The sequence below is a fragment of the Dicentrarchus labrax genome, unplaced genomic scaffold (genome assembly GCF_905237075.1).
Source record: "Dicentrarchus labrax unplaced genomic scaffold, dlabrax2021, whole genome shotgun sequence".
Lineage (NCBI taxonomy): Eukaryota > Metazoa > Chordata > Actinopteri > Moronidae > Dicentrarchus > Dicentrarchus labrax.
Window position 1 is genome coordinate 23,614,880 of NW_026136722.1, and position 21,713 is coordinate 23,636,592.

The window sequence follows — 21,713 nt, forward strand, 5'->3', positions numbered from 1 at the left end:
ATCCTAATGGAAACTCCGAATGAGGCTTTTCTTTCAAAATAAAAGCCCATTAGAGTAACTGCACCTTAACAAGAAGCTCAATATGACCCTTCCTTTTCAAAATAAAGCCCTCAATGGCTTGTTAACAGGGCACAAGGGATGCACCTATTTTTTCAAATTAAAATCCCTAGAAAGTGCATGAAACTGAGGAGGAAGCTGTTCTTTCAAAAAGCCCCAAAGAGTAAGTATTTTAACAGGAAACTGGATATACGATCAAAATAAATCCCCAAACAGTAACTGTGTCTTCTCTCTCTTGGGAAACGCATCAAGCATTCAGGCAGACTCAAAATGAATCATTAACTAGTAAGTTTCTTAAGAGATTTCCTTCTTGGCATTGAAAGTAGTGCTCAGTAGGCAGTCAGCTAGTTAGCCGGACATGCTGGTTACAGCTACACACAGCGTATTAGGCACACACACTCCTTAAAGATGCTCTTGTTTTTATGGTTTTAGAAAGGCTTCTAAACTTGATAAATATCACTTGCTTAGTTTCTAATATTCAAGTTTTGATACATCACACCTCATTTCCTCTCCTCCCAGAGACTGCCATGGGCTGAAACAACACCCTCAATGTTAAAGAGTTATGACAATGCCCTCGATGATCATAGACGCCAAAAGCCATTTCTCAAAAACATGCATCCAGAGAGAACTCTTGTTCTTTAATTCCAAGATGATGTTTCAGTTGGGAAACCATTAAATCTTCTGTTTTCAAGCTTGACTGTAATTAAAAACATACATCACTCTGACATAAGTACATTGCCATTAGCTAGTGTTTTTAACAGTTCCCCCTCCCTCCTCACCGTGAGTCTCTTGTCAGCGTTGACTTCTATCATTCCTTTAAGCAGAGCTTGGCAGTCAGGAGGTATAAAGTGGGGCATGTGGAATACTCCACTCTTCACTTTCTCTAGAAGCTGCCGCAGGTTATCGTGGTCAAAGGGCAAGGCACCCTGGGAAAGGATGGGAGACGAAGGAGAGATAAAAAGAATATCAATTAGGGTGAGAAATAGAATCAGAAACAGAATCTGAATCAGGTTTATAGCAAAATAAGTTTTCTCATAGGAGGAATTTGCCTTGGTACATTGGTAAGTAAGTAAGTAAATATAAATAACGATAGAAAATAGAGACAATAAAAAGGAGACTACAAAATATAAACTACAAATATAAAAAGTGAAGAATATTGCAAAATGGCTGGATACTTAAATAAATGCATAAAGAGAAAAAATAATTATATTTGCAAAAAAATTTTGCTAAATTGCAAATGACAGAATGATATAGGAGGCTTAAAAAGTGATACATCTTATGAGCAGTTTGCTTAGTATGGAGACTGAAAACAGGGGAAACAGTGACAAAATCCACCTGCCAGCACTTAACATTAACATGTTATACTGTTTATTCCGTAAAACAACTAAAGTGTAAGATAACAATTAAAATGTTGACAGGGGGTTGTGTTCTACATTTATGGATCGAACAAACAAAATATAGTTGGTTAATTAGGGAGCTTTGGGGGCTGGAAGATGATTTTGCCTAACTGCTCCTTTAAATGTGCCCTGAGCAGTTTTCTTGTAGCCAAATACAGCTATGTCTTTGTGTTATGCTTCTCACAAAAACACATTGTATCTATATTTAACGCTGCTTGCTAGCAGTCTTTTTCTTCCCTGCTCTTTTCTGGCGCATTGCTGCATCTCTTGGCAGGTTACCCACACCAACTGTCATTCAGTGGAAAAGTGTAAAGCCGTCTGCAGTCATGTATTGTGTCACCCATGTGCTCGTGCAACCTTGCTAGTAGAGCACAAGATATAAACCTTTAAGGTTTAATACAGATGCTGATGGTCTGGTGGAAGCAGGGGCAGATCTAGAGGGGCTTTGGCAAACAAATACTGATATATGTAATTGCTTGTGATTAAAGCTGCTGTAGGTAACTCATGAAAATAACTTTTTGTCATATTGAAAGTTTTTACTGTGTCTTGACATTAGTACATGAGACAGATAATCTTTGGAAAAAAATCAGGTTCCTCTGGCTCGTTCTAGCACTCCCATTGGCATTCACAAGAATCCACCGGGCCTGGACCAAAACAACCAATCAGAGCATAGAAAGATAGAAATATGATTTGGGTTGGAGGCTTGAAGATAGCTGATTGTGGAGTCTCATTCAACTCAATCAATCAACTATCTCTCTCAGCTCTGATTGGTTGATTTTGTTCAGGCCCGGTAGATTCCTACAAATGCCATTAGGAGCACTAGGAGGAGCCAGAGGAACCTGATTTTTTCACAGACTCTTACTTTTTTCACAGATTATCTGTCTCATGTCTCGTGTTAGGATATAGTAAAAGTTTCAGCAAATATGTTAAAAATATCTTTATAAAAATGACCTACTGAAGCTTTAAATCAGCATATATTTATGCCACCCCTTAAAGTCTCCATGACACCATCTGGGCACCCCATAATTATTACTCTAGATCCGCCCCTGGGTGTGACAGTACTATGTATGAGTTTTAATGGGATACACATGAGCTGAATTGTGGAAATCAAAGGGCAGAGAGAAAAAGACAAGCAACTAAATACTGGAAGAAAAGACATGCATACAAGAAGGATCTTCTTACCACAAGAAGAGCAAAGAGAATGACTCCACAACTCCAAACATCTGCCCTGCGACCGTCGTACTTCTCCCCCTGAGACACAATTGCAAGGACAGGGTAGCGTTAGACACACACACACACACACACACACACACACACACACACACACACACACACACACACACACACACACTGAGAGGGAAGTAACTTACCCTTATGACCTCTGGGCAAGCATAATGTGGGGATCTATAAATAAAGAAGAGGAAATTATTAAATAATTTAACCAGACACAAACGTAAACATGGATAAAGGGGGCACTGAGTTGTTGAGTGCTGATTCATGCAAAAAAAAAAGAAAAAGAAATTCGAACACCTGCTCTTTCATCCATGGAATAGACTGAATAGGTGAATCCAGGTGAAAGCCACAATCCCGTACTAAATTTATCTGTTAAAGCCGCGTTCCTCCTGGTGGGCAGGTGGTTTAAAGCTTTTAATAAACAAAGCCATCGATTATGTAAAAAGAAGCACAATAGGGCTTTGGGTGGATGTTCCTGATGTTCTGCACACTTTGTGTACCTCACCAAACTGTAAATCTTAAAGTCATTTAAAGCTGCTTTTATAAAAATAACTTTTTGTCATATTTGCTGAAACTTTCACTATATCCTGACAGTAGAACATGAGACAGATAATCTGTGAAAAAATCAAGTTCCTCTGGCTCCTCCTAGTGCTCCTAATGGTATTTGGAAGAATCCACCGGGCCTAACAAAAACAACCAGTCAGAGCTGAGAAAGATATGAAGACACTTGGTTGGAGTCTTGAAGATAGTTGATTGTTGAGTCTCATTCCCAGGGTCCCAAAGCGTCTGTATTTGGTTGCTTTCATTCAGGCCTGACGGAAGCCAGATTTTTTCATAGACTCATGTACTACTGTCTAAATATTTAAACATGCAGCTGTCCAAAGAGCATTAATAATGAGTTGCACATATACATACAAGCTAACTTTAACCCATCTAATCCAGTACTCACCCACAACTGGTTTCCAACAGGCTGTCACCGACTTGTAGCGAGGCCATACCAAAGTCTGCTATCCTGATGTTATTCTTCTCATCCAGGAGAAGATTCTCGGGTTTCAGGTCCCTGTGACTGGACACACACACAAACACACACTCATTGAAAGTACTGAAGTCATTTTCTAGACCATAAACATTAACTACAGCTGAACTAACCTTGTTTGTACACACCAAATGAAGACCTACTGTTTATTTAAATCTAGTAATCTTGAACAGAAAGTGGACGTGTGTGTCCTGGTTCTAATGGGGAACTGGGTTAAATACTGCAGGAATTTGCAGTGGTTAGTACAAATCTGATATATTTTCTGATTTCAAGAACTGTACAATATGCACAGTCATGTGATTATACTGAGAAAGAATTAAACAGTCAAAATCAACACTGGGGCTCAGAGTCCTTGAGCAAGATACTGAACCCCAAATTGCTCCTGATGCTGTGCATCGGTGTGTGAATGTGTATGAATGAGTTAGTTTCTGTTTGATAGGCTTTACCATCACTGAGTGAATGAAAGGGTGAATGTGGCACATAGTGTAAAAGCGCTTTGAGTGGTCGGAAGACTAGAAAATCACTATACAAGTACAGGTCCATTTACCATTTACCATTTAAAGAACAAAGTAAAGATACAGTAAAACATATCTGTAAAGTTTCCTATTGGCCTTATGCATTTCAGCAACAAGAGGGCACTCTGTTGTTTTACAGTCCTGTAGTTTTACACTCATTTGGGATAGTTACATTATTACATCAACGGGATTTTGATATGGATGCATGTCAAAATGTTTTATGATCAAACCAAATGCAGACGTGTTCCCAACTGCATGTTTCTTTAAATCTTTTTTCTAAATTGTTTATTTTGTCATTTTTGGAACAGTTGATAATGATGAGGCACACAGGAAACAAGGGGAGAGAGAGAGAGAGAGAGATAGGACATGTAACAAAGGTCAATGTAAGGCGTACAGAGACAAAACTGGAAATTAAACACATACACAAAGAAGGGTCAACAATAACAATAAGGTCAATAGCATCTCACAGACCATATGGAGTGACTGTGGCAGAAGTCAAGGGCGGAGATGATTTGTCTGAAGAACTTCCTGGCCTCTTTGGGGGTCAGCCTGCCTTTCTTCACCAGGTAGTCAAATAACTCTCCGCCAGACACATGCTCCAACACCAGGTACCTGGGAGACATAAGGGCAGAGGGGTCAGTCACATGGATGCTTCTTCCATACCTATAAACTCAAACACACACTCACATCCCTCTATAGCTTCTATGTTATATGTTTGTTTGTTTTTTTAATCTCTGTCTTACAGAACCATTCTCCTTTTCAGATTCAAGGTTGTTACTGCTCTGGCGGAGATCCAGAGGCAGAGACGTCAGATTAAAAGAAAGTCAGCGGAAAAGAGAAAGATAAAGAGATACTCACAGGTATTTGTTATTCTCATAGACATCATGCAGCTTCAGAACGTGAGGGTGCTCTATTAGTTTAAGAATAGCTATTTCTCTCTCCACCTGGATAGATAGAGAGAAGGGGAGATGCGGAGAAAGGTTAAGAGAGAGGGAGAGAGAAAATAGGAGGAGCGAGGTTAAAAATTATGGAGATTGAAATGTCAAAAGAAAGAGGAAGGTAGAGAGAAAGAGAAAGCAAGTATAAAGGCAGAGTTAGTTCAAATGTGGAGCAGAGGGAGACAGTATTAAACGTTATTGTAATTCATTTCAAGGCAGAAACAAGTTGTTGAAGTTGTGCTAACAAAAAGAGTTACAGTTGTAGACAGGGCAGGGGGAGAATAAGCAAATAATTAATGGAATTATTGGAGATATTCTGAATGAAATACACCCTGTGCCTTCAATTTTCCTTTTCAAAGCTTTAAGGTCCAGTGTGTAGGATTTAATTCAATTCAATTTTATTTGTATAGCGCCAATTCATAACAGAAGTTATCTCAGGACACTTTTCAAATAGAGCAGGTCTAGGCCGAACTCCTTATAACATTATTTACAGAGACCCAACAGTACCACCATGAGCAAGCACTTGGCGACAAGGGCAAGGAAAAACTGCCTGTTAAAAGGCAGAAACCTAGGACAGATCCTTCGGCTCTAGGTGGGTGGTCGTCTGTCTCGACCAGTTGGGGTGAGAGAGAGAGAGAGACAGACAGACAGACAGACAGAGAGAGAGAGAGAGAGAGAGACAGGCAGACAGACAGACAGACAGACAGACAGACAGAGGTGCACAGCAACAATAGTAGCAACAACTACACTTATTTTATCGACATCTAGCAATGTAGTTGCAGACTGCAGCTCATTCGCTGCAGAAACTACGGTGGCTATGAAACGTGTTAAAAATGTGAACCAGTGTTTGGTTTGTCTCTTCTGGGCTGGGCCTTTAAAGGTATTCATATGTATGTTTTCATTAGTGTATAATCACCTAAATAGGAATCATTGTGTTTTTGTTACCTTAGAATGAGCCGTTTTTAGCTACAGATGCCGCGGGTACCGTGGAGTCTGCCATGTTTCTCAGAATGGAAAAACCAAACACTGGCTTTTACATAGGTGCACCCACATTTTCACGTGTTTCCCAGCCACTGTAGTTTCTCCTTCGCACTTGGAAGGGGAGGGTGAAGAGAAGGAGTTGCGATCTTCAATTGTACCGTTAGATGGCAATAAATCCTACACACTAGACCTTTAAGAGCAGGTCACAGCCTAGGTCTTAGCTAGCTCACTGTAGAGTCGCTTACTGTACAGGGAGCTATCTCAGGCCTAGTTCCTAACTTACCTAAAGCTGCACTATATCAATATTTTATATAAAGAATTAACCAAATATCAATGTGTAATGTAAAACGTGTCACTCATAGTGACAACCCCACAGAGAATTATCACTGACTCTGCAGTTCCCCTCAGCTTTATGGAGAGTTTTACTGTCTTTCAGTTCATTGTTCTCTCTCATAGCTTTCATCAACCTCGTTTGCAGCAGCAACATCAGTCTACCAGTCAGCCGTTTTCAATGAAAAAGCTGTAGCCCCTTCAGACCCGCCTATGTTCCAAGGTTGTGAAAAATATAATAATGACTTTTCCCATCCTTAATGCAACCAGAAATGAGAATCAATAAAAAAATGTTTTTAATCAAAACCCTTTAATTGTTATTTTTCTTGTCCATTTCAATGGACATCGGGTCCAAACAATTCTTAAAATACCAACATCATATGACAACATCATACCTACTTTTTGTCTGTTAAATGTTGCAAAAAGTAAAAAGAAGCCCCTGTCAAGTGACGTCCATTGTAATGGACACAGGGTCTGAAGGGGCTAAAAGCCCACCTGCTCAGCACCAAACAGCAGACAGACACAGATAGCCACTAGCTAGTGAACACAGTGGAGCATTTAGTAGTTAAAGTGCCAGATATTTCCCTGAGAAATTAGTAGAAACCAAAAACAGAGCTAAAAGAGAGTAAATATTGGACACACTGTTTCTGTCTGATGTGTAAAAAAGGAACCGCTTGCTAACTCAGTTGCATAGCCATAAGGTGACATTATGTCAGTGTCATGTTTACAGTTTAATGTGCTGCCACAAGATGACCAAAAAAACAATGAATGCAGCTTTAAAGTTATGGAAGCTGGACATTAGCCTACTGGATTTATGGATTCTGTTCTATTTAAGCTAGTCAAAGCAAAACCTCTATATGGTGTCATGTCTCTGACCAATACTTGCAAATATAATCTCATATATTTGACATTTGAGAGAACCAAATCTCTCCTAGTTAAATATATAACACAGATAGATTAAGTGTTAATATGAATACAATTTTTTAACTTTAGCTAAACTTTAAAGGACCAGTGTTTAGAATTTAGTGGCATCTATCATCTCATGATTCTCATATTAATCAAATCATAGTTATTAATATTATATTCTATTTCTGCTAATAGATCGTCCTAAATGTTACACACTGGACCTTTAAAATGACTTTTTGCATGAATGAGGACTGTGTGTTTCTCTTCATGCCAGGTATGGCGAGAAGGAAAGATTATGATCAGTAACCTACATGAGGGGCATGTGGGTTTGAAAATATCCCAAACTATCCTTTCAAATGAATAAATAAAGTTTATCAGATCTCATTTCAGCACCAGCAGCCGTCCATAGTACGACCTATTAAACAGTCTCACACATGACACAGAAAGAGGCACAATATTGGTTTGCTCTCCACATGGTTGGATTAATTATTGGATTGGGTACATTCATGCCATTCTCATTGTGGTTTAAGGTCTTTCAAGGTCTCTGGAGTTGAAACATGCCTAAAAGTTCCATCATGAGGTCAAATTCTTTTGATTTAAAGGCACATTGGCAGCTATTTGCCAACCTCTGCTATAACATATAACAGGCGTCATAAAAGTAGACTTCATGGCACTGAGTGTACATGAGAGGATGAAAGAAGTTACAAACTTCTTATGTTTTGCCTCTGTCTCATGTTGGAGCCCCAGAGCAGGAAGTTCAGAGCGTAAAGCCACATTCGGGAGTGTCAACATGAAGAAGCTCCTTGTAGTTAAATGTGCTGGCCTTCCCAGCTAAAGCTAGCAGACAGCAGCCCAGTAATGCGGTTACTGACAGTTAGCACACAGAGAGGGCAACGGGCAGCTGTCCAAAGCAATACTGTGTAAACCAGATGACAAGTGGGGACCGGTGGCATTTGCAGGGGATGAAGGGATGAAGGCTTTTTGTCTATTTTCTGCTCTGGCTAAAGAAAGAAATCTGGTCAGAAACACACACATTTATGCTGTTTGAGCTGCTCATACCAGAGAGCTGACCATCCACATGTCTGATATTACATAGAACAAGCTATATATTCAAAATAAGTATTATTTGTATGTTCTAAAACACATGACACCACGACACCACACTCCCTTGTGTCTAAACTTCTCCCTGTGCGACCCGCTGTATTTTAAAACTGCTCAAAGCTGCAAGTAGAAACACCAACATAAAACATTTCAATTTCAGCTGCAGCAGCTTTCATCAGAGGGCTTAATTAGCAGAATGAAATCATCTCCATTGTTCGGTATACAGGAGCGGTGCCCACACACTCGACAGCTCCAAGTTACAACACACACAGGCTTTTCTTGACAAAAATATACACTCCATTTCTGTTGCGACTTCTGCAGGTAGGAGGGTTCGCACCTTCCTACCTACTTGTGATTTGAGCTTTGGAGCCACCGTAATGACAGTCACGGTGACACAGTAGCTAGATAGACAGATGAAGATGAGGTACATCATAAGCGCCATACCTTCATTAGAACTGATTCAGAGAGTTTCTCTCTGTTGACAATCTTTATGGCCACCTTCTGCCCAGTAATACAGTGGACACCCAGCTTCACCAGTCCTAAGAGAGAGAGAGAGAGAGAGAGAGAGAGAGAGAGAGAGAGAAGAAAATGTTTTGAGTATCAGAAATCATCATGCAGTGTGAACAGGAAGGAGGGGATGTCATAAATAATTCAAAAAGCTTTACTGACATTGTCACAAACATTGACCAAACTAGGCTCACAAAAAGACAGATTGGAACATTTGTGAAGAGGCCAGCTGGGATGTCTTCTCCCTTCCTGAATGCTAAAGACATGTTAATGGATTTTATGTGGGTCCTTTCAGGAGAATAAAAGCACGGAGGATGAGAGGACTTACAGAAGGAGGAAATAAACTCTGGATATCATATAAATCAGCTGATGCACCTTGCTGCAGGACTAATTCAGGAGGCTCCTACCTGTCTGTCCCTTCCCGAGGGTCTTCTCCAGCCTGTAAGGCCCCACATACTGGTTGGACTGGCCCACCGTCAGCTCCTTGCTGCTCATCCTTCCCGAGATGAAATTGTACTCCTGATATAAGGCAGATCAAGATAGCGGCCGCTCCTGCTCCGTGCGTAATGCCGTAACGCACATCACAGGCGGCGGAGAGGAGCGGAGAGGAGAGGTATGGACGACTGGTCGTGATCTAAAGCCGGGCCCTGCAGGCTACTCCCATGCACTTGTTTGTCATGCGGTCAGGTCCGCGTTCGGAGTGAGAACCGGGCCCAGTTTCCACTCTGTAAGGCCTAGAATAAAGTATCTCCCAGTCTGTGTCTTCCACTAAAGCAGCATCATTCAGAGGGGGAAGTAGAAAAGATCAGAGAGACGTGTGAGGTTTGCCCGGTACCGGTGATGATGGGAGATGTCCACAATAACGTGCTACATCAAACCCACCCCCTGCTATAAATAACAGTAGTTTAAAGCTGATTGATCCTGTGTAGCTTATGCAGCTGGTCAAAAGTGGAGCAGTAAAGAAAGAGCTCATTCAGACCCGGACAGGAAGGCTACATTTGCCACACATTGATTCCTGTAAGAGCAGAGTCTCAAATATCCCAAGTCAGAATGCCCCTGATTGAATCCATTCTCTGATCAATATCAGGGACCCCCCGCCCACCCCCCCTCTTCCTCGCTGCCGCTACCGTCCAAAAAATGTTTCCACAACCCCTCCGAGCTCGTACATTCCCGTTTCTTCTCAAGCCTGGCCTCGTTTGGTCGGGATGTGACTTTCCTGTGCAGATGCGGCGTTGTCCGGATAATAATCTGTTATCACAACAGCATCAGCAAGAAGAATGGGTTTTCCAATATCCGGTGCACACTTTGGCTCACCCCTCCCCGGGCCTGCATCAGGAAATAGAGGAAGAGGGGGGGAGAGCATTAAAAAAGGGCAAACAGCCTCGGGCAGACCGGGCGAGACGGGCGGAAAAAATGCGCCCTCGGTCGGGACGGCTGCAGCGCAGAGAGGTGCGCTCGGTGTGCCGGAGCAGGATCAGCGCTCGGCCCGGTGATAAATCCTGTTTCTAGAAACAACAAGCATCCTCAGCTGGCCTGGTGGTAGCCCACTCCCCGCCTCTCCTCCCCGTGCACCCTCTTCCTCCCTCCCTCCCTCCCTCCCTCTCTCTCTTCCTCTCTGTCTCTCTGTCTCTCTCCCTGGCCGGCTATGCTCATGATATCACCGCATCTCCTCCCTCAGCCGGCGCTAAGCTGTTGCCTTCCGAACAAATGGCAAACAATGAAAAGAAAAAGAAATCGCCTCGTAGGAAACACTCTTTCAGGGTGTCAGGAGTTGGCCGCATCCACAGGAGTGTCCATCATTCGCGGGGTGCTCTCCTCCACTCCGTATTATACCCGTTTCCCTTTCTCTTTTTTCCACACCTCTCACACTCCTCCTCCTGCTTCCTTCTCTTCATCGGTCAGCATCAGCATCCGGGTTCCGCCCCCATCCTCCCCACCCCTCTCAGACTGTCTCTCTCGCCCCCACCCTCTTTTACTACAGCAAAGTTCCACATTAGGCTACGTGATTGGATGAAAAATATCAGGATACCAAGAATACCAAGTACCACATGGTCCATGCCAGTATGGCAGATGTACTCTAATCAATAGAAGAGTCTTAAAGCTGCAGCAGGTCATTTTTTATAAAGAATAATATTATTATGTTTTTGTAAAAATCTGATTCCTCTGGCTCCTTCTACTGCTCCTAACAGCATCCGCAGGAATCCACTGCGTTTGAAGGAAAATAACCAACCAGAGCCAAGGAAGATGGTTAGTTGTTGAGTCTCATTCCCAGGGTGTCAAATAACCTACAGATGCTTTGGGACCTCAATAATCAACCATCTTTAAGCCAACCCAAAGCTAAGCTATATCTTTCTTGGCTCTGATTGGTTGTTTTTGTTCAGGTACTTAGATTCCTGCAAATACCATTAGGAGCACTAGGAGGAACCAGAGGAACCTGATTTTTGCACAGATTATCTGTCTCGTGTTCTACTGTCAGGATATAATGAATGTTTAGGCAAATACAATGAAAAGTTATTTTTCTAAAAGTTACCTACTGCAGCTTTAAAGGCACACTATGCAAGATTTTTACCTTAATATAACAGCTTCGAAGTCATTTTGATGGCAAACAAACTCGTAGTATAGCGAATCATCCCGATAGCAAAGCAGGAGAGGGACACCGCTGGCAGAACCAGCAATGCAAGTCTGAAAGGTGGCGTCCCGCCAAATCTCGCGAGAATCACAAATTGCTTTACGGCGCGACGTCACATACATCAGCGACATAAGAAGCAGCCTCAATGGAAGACACTAGCAGGCATTCACTCAGACGTTACCTGGTCAGTAGACATCTTCGGAGTCTATCTTTGCCTGTTCGATGTCCGAAGCTTCCATCCTACTGAACATGTACCGGTATACAGGGGGCAGGGGATCAGGCCGTGAGTGCAGAGACGCAGAGCCGAATATAGAGACGGCTCTGGTGAGTGGTATTTACGACAGTTAACGTTAAATACAAGTACTCCGCAGCGACTCTAGGGGTAGCTGTTTGACAAAACCGGAAAACTGCATAGTATGCCTTTAAAGTTAATATAAACATGGGAATGTTCTAGAAATATCTGTAACACTATAATAAGTCATTTAACACATTAATTAATGCAGTTGGTTGTCGTATACACGTTGCTGCTTGACCCTGTGGTCGTTATGTGACATTTACAAGCTAGGGGGACAAACACAAGATTAAGTTTAACAAATGAAATAAATATCATACCTGGAGTAAGAACAGAAAAACTCAATATACCTTCTAAAGCAACCTTTTTCCTTGAGGGACACTTAAGTAAAGTGACTAAGCTACATAATTTATGGATATTTTATATTCAATGCATAGCAATAACAGTAAGAACAACTAAACTGTACAATGAACCCAAACAGTGAACACAATACCTACAGGAAGATGGGAGATTTGGATGAATTTTGAGCAGATTATTTATTGTTAATATTGATCAGAGATCAGTTTTCCTGATTTTAGGGAACTTTTTATACAATTTGCTGTCTATTTAAAATGTATTTGTTCTATTTTTAACAATCATACAATCATAGGCTTCATGTTTCTCTTTTGGCCATTGTTCTATCAGCTCTTTGGTTGTTTTAACAGCGTACTTTTTTAATGCAGGATAAGCAAGGGTGTCAATCAGAGAGGGAAGGCTCTGAATATACATTGTGTTCAGTTCTTTAAAGTTTAGTAATACAAATTAGAACTTCATTCAGGAAAAGGAAATGCTGAGATATAGGGCTCCTGTGTATATTTTTCAATTTGTTTTCTTACACCCCTTAAGATCAAGAAGGCCTCATGACTCCCTGCAGTGAAGCTTTGGTGGTGCTTATGGGGGTCTTAATCCAGAGGTTGGGAACCACTGTCCTAAAGGGAATGTAATGATATTATTAGGTTTACCACCCAGGCAAAAAATCATTAAAAACACTTAACAAAGCAATCTCTTCTCAAGGTCCTATCACTTACTTTTTGGAGATTTCAACCATTATATACAGTCTCTATCTGCAGATGTACACACTTGTATACACTTTAAGTATCGACTATTTGCCAGTGTCATTTACAGTAGGGCTATTTCCTGATCTCAAAAAAGCATTTGATACTGTTGACCATGACTTCCAAAATTGAAGGGGTTCCTCAAGGCTCAGCGTGAGGCCCATGAGTGTTTATTTAAGGTTTCCAAAAACATTCAAATTTATTTTCATTTGCAGTTCATTTTGCACCAATTTATTTTTTGTGTGTTTTATTCATGCTTTTTATGTGCTTTGTTCTCTTTCAATAAAATTCAATGAAAATATAGATTATAAAACACTTAACTGCCACTGTACAGCACTGACCCCTGGGGCAGATCATAATCTGCACTTGCGCTGCATCACGGTGTGCTGTGATTAAGGTTCACATTGTGATATCGGAATGACGTTGACTCTAAAATCTTAATCCCTTTTAATCTTAATCTGTTGATGCAGTCAGGTCGACGTAGTTCAGATTATCTGATTGTGCTGCGTGTGAGTATGTAAATCCATTCCTGTGAGTTTATCTGAGTTTATGATTGTGTTTCCTACACAAAGAAGCCAAGATGAAAGAAAAGTCACAAGACATAAACACGGTTTTATGTCACAGAAATATAGTTTTTCTTGTTGTCCAGGGTGATGGACATTCAACACCTCCCTCCATACATTCCAAAATGTTTCTTAAAGAATCACGTTATTAACACAAAATGTCTGGGGATGGTTTACACACTTATAGAATGAATTCAAGAGACATGCTACTAAAATCTCTAAAGGTTTTGTACAGATTAACCAGTAAAGTTGTGGTAGTGCATTTTTTAACCACAGGATGGTGCTGTTATGCCTTTATGCTAGTCATTAGATGGTGATGTAGTGAATCATAGTAGGAGTTTATTTAGTCTGTATTGTAAATATGATGCAGTTCAACAATAATGACCAATCATTTTTCATTGTTATTATCTGCTGCTTCATTCACAGCTTCAACAATAAAATGCTGCCCTCTGATCTCTGCCTATAACTCAAATTCTTATAGTTGTCCTTTGACTATAATGCTAGGTGATTTAAGGGATGATGTTGAAGGAACATATCTGAGCTACAAAGACACAACAATTAAACATTTTGGAAGCGTTAGTGGGATCTCGAAAAGGACGTTAATAGGAATAAAGAGCAATAAACTGGGTGGAATACTTTAAGTCTGGGTGAAGGCTGGAAGATGATAAAGGTTGATTAGAGGGATGGAAACATTTTAGTTTTATATTTATTGTCTGTGCATTGAATAATTATAGGGGAGTGTGTGTATATGGATATACGCCAAACAGCCATAACATTGTGACCCACTGAGCACCCTGGTGGTCAGAATGTTCTGCAGCCTCATACCAACAAACTGTGATGCACCATGTGTTCTGACACCTTTCTATCAGAACCAGCATTAACTGTTTCAGCAGTCTGAGCTACAGTAGCTCGTCTGTTGGATAGGACCACACAGGCCAGCCTTCTCTCTCCACTGACAGGTACCATGATAACCAGATAATCAGTGTTATTCACTAGATATTCTGGCTCCAGTAATTGACAAAGATGGCAGAAACTGTGAAAAATAAGTTGAAGCTTTTTTTTAACCACCTGGAACTATTGTGAAGTTCCTGTGGTTGAAACAATCAAGTTTAGCTCCTGAGTTCCTGAAAAGGCTTTTGGTCCCCTGGTTGCTGTGGCAGAAGGGCCCTTGCATTTGTCAGGTGTCAAGATAATGAGACATGTTTCTGGTTTCAAAATGGGTCACTGTTGGTAATCTGCTGAGTGTGAATGAAGGAAATGATGGGTTTTTGGTCAGTAGGTATGATGGTTCAACTTGCGACAGCATGTTTGGGGGTCAAATAGGTTATACTATCAATTATTTATTATGTATTTATTTATGCTGCTTCATAATCTAAGAAAGTATTGTAAAGTGTTTCTGGGAATTAGAATTGGTGGGAAATAGCTTAATGTCCAATACACAGCTCTCATTACACGGTAAAACCAGATAAGTTAATTTAACTCAATTATTTGTTGAAACTGATTACACTGAAAAAGTTAACACAATTTTGTGAGTTAAAAAAACATTCTTGATCAAGTAGCTTTTGTGGATTTAGGTCAGACTGAATTAATTTTGTGATTTTTGTTTGTACTGTGAAAACAAAATACCATAAAAACTACTTAATCAAGAATGATTAAGTAGTGGTTTAACCCTAACTTACAAAATTGAGTTATCCGTTTCAACAATTTGTTTATGTTAAAATAACTTATTGCATTATATTGTAATATAGTTTTTATTTGTGCATGAACTTCCACCCAACACTTGCCTCTTACACACACCCACACACACACACACACACACACACACACACACACACACACACACACACACACACAGTTAAACACACACTGCTGTACCTCCCCTTACCCCTTACCCTTTAGGCCCTTCTCTGCAGACTCAGGCAGAAATTCTCCCCCCTCAGTGGAATCTTCCTCAGGCATTTAGCTTGACACTCTCTGAAGTGGTTGGGAATGGTGTATCTTATGTCAAATGCAGAGCAGTGCAGTTTGTCACTGTGTTCATGTAACTGCAACACGTGCTGCCATGTACACTATTGTATGAAGTGTGTGTGTATAAATGAATAATTGATGTTAACCATTTCTGTGTTCAACAGTTCCAAAAGATATGCCTAAAGATTGCAATCTGTGGTTGAATTTAATTGTCCTTAGTCAACGTGTCCTCACAAGTATGTGCATGTCTGAGCGTGTATGTGTGTGTATGTGTTCCTTCACATGTTGATACCAGGGTAAATTCCTGGAAACACAGCACGCCTGTTTACACAGGTCATATATGCTGTGTACACGCATGCACAGCTGGGATAATGGGATACCATACAGGTCACATGTTGTGCAATGAAAGTCATTACAACTGTATAATAGGACTTTTTCACTGCAGCCATTTTGACACGAAATAGGGTAAACACAGGTGTTACCAACGATACTGATTAAAGTTCCATTCCATTTAGAGTAGCAGAGCCCTTCCAGTGAGCAAAAACACACAATAGCAGTACCCCTACTCTGTTTGACCTTAATTAGTATTATTGGTACTTGTGTTTACCCTACTATTGCATGTCAAATAAGCAGCTGTGAAAAGGTCTATTACACAATAAAAAAAACCTAATACACAGTGAGAGCTGTAGGTGGAGCTCCCTCTTGTGTTCACTGTTGGTTAAGGTTGTAAAGAACTGAAGGCACACAGAATTGGGGGAAAACGAAAAAGACCTGCAGTGTAAGTGACCTGAGAATAAGTAAGTATTACAAACATGCATATAGTCGCTTTAAATGACACCTCTGACAGGGAGGGCCAGACTGCAGGCTCTGGGAATGTGAGGGTCTGATGCCAAAAAGAGTTCGAATTCACCCTCTGGGGCTGGATTAGGACAGCCAGACAGACAGCTGACAGTATTGATGTCTGCTTGTGAGTGTATGTTTGTGTGTGTGGCCAGAGCTTTGCTTCTGTTTATTTAGGGACCGAGCCAGCGACCGCTGGAGGTCCCTATTGTTTTTGATCGATTTCTTACCTATCATTATTATTTTTAGGCTACTTCGACTGCGTTTTTGCCTCCCTGAACATATACGAAAACTCAATTTTATTTGGCAAAGTGGTCAGGCCTCGTGAAAAATTTTATATTCTATGTAGCACTTTCAGGTCGGCCGCTAGGTGGTGCTATTATCATAAAAATAGTTTGTCGCTCATTCAAAAACCTTGTATCCACGCGTTCGGTGAATGGAGCTGAATCTTCCTATATAGGCCCCACCCACTTCTGCCTATAATTTTTTTTCTTTTACAAAAATCGTGTTTGTCGTGTTTGCAGCACCCCCTACAGAATAAGAAAACAGCAGCCCCGGCGCCACGTTTCACTGATATGTACCAAACTCGGTAGGCACGTGCAACGTGCCGAGACGTACAAAAAAGCCTCTAGGACCTACACTCCAAACCCCACGGGAAGTCGGCCATTTTGATTTTGATTTTCACTCAACTGTTGTATTTGAACGAACTCCTAGGGATCACGGATCTGCTTCAAAATGGTCTGTACAGTCAAAGTATGGTGCTGATTAAAAGTTGTTATTTGTGCATGTACATTGAAGGGCGTGTCCGTGGCATGCTGTCAAAGTTGGCCATTTTGAATTCCGTGCTCATTTTCAGTGAATTTTTTGCCTTGTATTTGAATGAACTCCTCCTAGGGAATTTATCGGATCTACTTCAAAATTGGTCAGTACAGTCAAAAAATGGTGCTAATTAAAAGTTGTGCTATTTGTGCATGTACGTTGAAGGGCGTGTCCGTGGCGTGCTGTCAAAGTTGGCCATTTTGAATTCCGTGCTCATTTTCAGTGAATTTTTTGCCTTGTATTTGAATGAACTCCTCCTAGGGAATTTATCGGATCTACTTCAAAATTGGTCAGTACAGTCAAAAAATGGTGCTAATTAAAAGTTGTGCTATTTGTGCATGTACGTTGAAGGGTGTGTCCGTGGCATGCCATCAAAGCTGGCCACGTTGAATTTCACAGCCTTTTTCTGAGATTTTTTGCGTTGTATTTGAACGAACTCCTCCTAGGGAATTCATCGGATCTACTTCAAAAGTGGTCAGTACAGCTAGGAAATGTTGCTGATTAAAAGTTGTGCTATTTGTGCATGTACATTAAAAGGCATGTCCATGGCGTGGCATCAAAGTCAGCAATTTTGAATTTTTCTGTCACTTTCTTAGATTTTTTGTGTTCTATTTGAACTCCTCCTCCTAGGGAATTCATCGGCTCTACTTCAAAATTGGTCAGTACAGTTACAGTATAGTGCTGATTAAAAGTTGTGCTATTTGTACACGTACGTTGAAGGGCGTGTCCGTGGCGTGCCATCAAATTTGGCCAGGTTGAACTGAATGTCAAACTGTGGCACCATTTCTGGCACTTCGCACTTTCAGCGTTTTTTTCCGTTGTATTTGAACAAACTCCTCCCAGGGAATTTATCAGATCTGCTTCAAAATTAATCAGCACAATCTAAAGACATTCATGATTAAAAGTTGTGTTATTTAAGACATTCCGTCAAACGGCGTGCCTGTGGCGTTGCGTTGAATTTCGACCATTCACAATGAACAGATGGTACTTAACTTCAGTGTGCAATGTCCATTCTCCACTAAACTTTACATATTCTGTAACAGTCCTAGCCTGAACACATCCGCACGACTTCAATGTACATTATCTGATCTCAACCAAACTTCACGTTTGATAAGAGTCCCGCCCTGAACACGTCTACATGACAATATTCAGACACAGAGATAGCGCCACCTACTGGCAACAGGAAGTAAGCTCTGCGTGGCGATTTTGAGCCGATTTACGTGACATTTTCATGTCGTGGTCCACACGTGTTGCGCACATGTGATGCGGCCGCAACACGCCCCGAGTTGCGTGGAGTGCGAGGTCCTGCTCAACGCTGCTTGCAGTATTTATTAAGTATTTATTTTAGCACCTTTCAACAGTGTTTCTGTCAAGGCACACTGTGGAATTTCCTTTTATTGCCCATTGTACAACAGACTGATTTGCAGTGTGCATTAAGTCCTATTTGTATGTGCAAAAAGGTTAAGTAGATGTGTGAACATGTGATGGTACAGTGAAACCATACTATAGTCATAAGTAAAATTAAACAGAATGGTATACCATCAAGTAACTGTAACTAACTGTAACTAATCATCAACAACTTGATGCCAGGGGTGGGCAGTAGATAGTTAGCAAGTTAGTTTTGGGGCTTCATAGTCCTGTTTGGTACCACTTCATTTGAATGGGTGTGCATAAGACTTACATGACAGCTGTCAAGAACATGCAGGAGTCTTTATGAATGTTTATGACATTTTTATGTTAGGGTTAACTGACCAAATGACAATACCTGTAACCCCTTCAAATAAAGTGTTACCTGTTGCTTCCCTACAATAAAAAACAAAACTAATAGTTACTGCACAAATGCTGGGAATTAATGGTAAAAGCTTGTAAAATCCTGGTTTTCTCAGTTATTTTGTAGTGATTAACTTAAAAGGGCCACTGTGTAGGATTCAATGACATCTAGCGGCGTAGTTGCAGATTGCAACCAACTGAACACCCCTCCCTTCAACCTCCAAGCATGTAAGGGAAACTATGATTAGGGTCAAGCTGCAGTCCCATCCCTGAGGCCCAAATTCTGTGAGCCAATCAGGTTTGAGTACATTTTCACCTCAGCAGTCCACCACAAACAGTTTGAGAAAAATAAGCAATCCAAGTGCATCGTACTCATTTTAGATCCACAAGGCCTAAAATATAAAAGTTTTCTCCGATTTTCACGAGGCAACAGCACAACTGAAAGTTGGCGTTGTAGTTTAAAGCAGGGGTGTCAAACTGATCCATGAAAGGGCCGGTGTGGCTGCAGGTTTTCATTCCAACCATGCAGCAGCACTCCTGGTTCATTCAATCAACTGAACTGTCTTCACACAGTCATTTCAGGTGTCCTCTTGCTTGATTGGAACAAAAACAGCCCCCCTTGATTAAAGCGTGGGTGTGGCTGCAAGTTTTTGACTGTGTGAAGACAGTTCAGTTGATTGAATGAACCAAGTCAGGTGTGCTGCTGCATGGTTGGAATGAAAACCTGCAGCCCCACCGGCCCTTTCACGGATCAGTTTGACACCCCTGGTTTAAAGAGTGACCGTGCTAAGTTTCGGCCATTGTTGAAAACACGAACAGAGCTTCTTAAGCAAATGTTCAATATTTGTCTCGGGGAATTTGACCAGATAATATAGGTGAATCTGGAAAGTTTCCCACATTATAAGAATGATATGAGAGCTGAATGAGTCTTGCAGAGCACAACTGAATGTACGTAAATCTAGTGTAGATAAACAGTGAGTGCGTTTAGGCTCATAGGAGGACAGGTACATGTTTTAGTAGTGACTGGTGACTTTGGGCACGACTTTGCATACATTCAGTGTTAATATACCAAGAAAACAGGTGCTCCCCTTTCCCCAAAAGAGAAACAAAAGAGGCCAAAGATCATAATTCGTTTTTATACCAATTATTTGATACTTTTATTTCCATTTATAAGTATTCGACAATTTACATCACAGCCCATCAGCTCTCTGGAATTGTCTACAAGTCGATGCGCTGTATGTCAGCTGTAGAGGGAGAAGGGGAATGGTGGTAAAGCTGAGGGACACCACATAAGCCTAAAACAGAGGGGGGTGGGGGAGAGGAAACTGTGGTTACTGCCGCCAGATCCCAAATTCAGCCCGAATCAACACGCCATGATCATCATCATCATCATCATCATCATCGTTGTCATCATTCAGTCCAGTGCTGTTGTGCAGAAGGGAATGCTGGGAACTCGGAGGACTCAGTGCAGTGGACCTGGAAGAGATGGACACTATTAGGCCCCATTTACACCAGGTATGAACATGTGGTTTGTATCTGGATGTGTGATCTGGATTACGGCTGAAAGTATAAAGTGGATTATATGAGCAGTAGATCTGCAGAAAAATAAGCAGCAGCTGTTTTGATAACAGATTAATCATTTTAGTCATTTTCAACCAAAAATGCATAACATTCTCAGGTTCCAGACATTTGAAGATGTCACACTGGACTCAAAATGTAATCAGCAGATTAATCGATGATGAAAATGACTGTTGCAGTTGCACCTGCTAATAATAAGCCTTCTCATTATGTCAATTCTGCCGTCAGATCTCAATATGCAAATCAGTTAGGTGGGGCTGGTTGGATTATACTTTTCTTAAGATTGTGGTCACAGTAACACATAATAAGATACAATCACTATGCGAGTACCTGCAGGGTCGTTCTGGTATGATTATTATTATTTATTTATTTTTTTAAATCGAGCATTACAGTGTAGATTCATTAAAGGACCAGTGTGTAGGATTTAGTGGCATCTAGTGGTGAAGTTGTAGATTGCAACTAACTGACTGCCAGTCGCATCTGACAACCTGGGAATAAGAATGGCCTGTGTGTAGGAGAAACTACGGTGGCTGCGAAAAAAGGCTAAAGGCCCTTTCTAGAGCCAGTGTTTGTTTGTCCATTCTGGGCTGCTGTAGAAACATGGTGGTTCAACATAGACTTCACCTGAAGACGACCCGCTCTCTCATTTAAACATTTAAAAAAAAGCAACATCTCTTTCCAGAAACAGCGCCATAGTGGACAATGCGCACAACTACTTTCTATGACCACGAATGAGTCAGCAAATTACATAACATCCTTACATATGAGGTTGGAGGGCGACTCCTCATGACGTCCCCTCAGCTGCACTCTTCACACAAGCAGCAAAGGCCTCCATCAGATCTTTGCAGCCCTCGGCTCCCTTCTCGGCCACACTGGAAGAAAGATGATCACAGTCAATACCTTTTGCATTTCATTTTCACAAATGGCTGCTGCGTATCAACGTCACCTCAAACTGATGGCATGTAAGTTGGAAAGAAGAATGACAGAGAGCTTTGGTCTAGCTTTTGTCAGCAGCAAGCCCCAGTCCAACTAATTCTGTTGACAAAACAGATGCTTGTTTCATGTGCCAACAGATTTTAATGGTAGAAACAACAAAATGCAATTTAGCGACTTCAGGGCAGTCTCACCCCTGTCTCTCCATTGGTTGAGGATAGATAAG

General features: G+C 41.1%; 1 protein-coding gene across 1 annotated transcript in view; it reads right to left on the reverse strand.

Annotated features, from left to right (window-relative positions):
* Positions 1–10,888, reverse strand: part of brsk1b (BR serine/threonine kinase 1b) — a 30,679-nt gene extending 19,791 nt beyond the window's left edge. The window contains exons 1-8 of the mRNA XM_051386846.1: positions 9,409–10,888; positions 8,939–9,033; positions 5,097–5,182; positions 4,710–4,850; positions 3,637–3,753; positions 2,825–2,858; positions 2,637–2,705; positions 837–983 (exon numbers count right to left, since the gene is read on the reverse strand). Of these exons, the coding sequence (XP_051242806.1) occupies positions 837–983; positions 2,637–2,705; positions 2,825–2,858; positions 3,637–3,753; positions 4,710–4,850; positions 5,097–5,182; positions 8,939–9,033; positions 9,409–9,496 (777 nt within the window). The 5' untranslated portion in view covers positions 9,497–10,888. The remainder of the gene's footprint in view (positions 1–836; positions 984–2,636; positions 2,706–2,824; positions 2,859–3,636; positions 3,754–4,709; positions 4,851–5,096; positions 5,183–8,938; positions 9,034–9,408) is intronic.
* Positions 10,889–21,713: the final 10,825 nt, after the last annotated feature.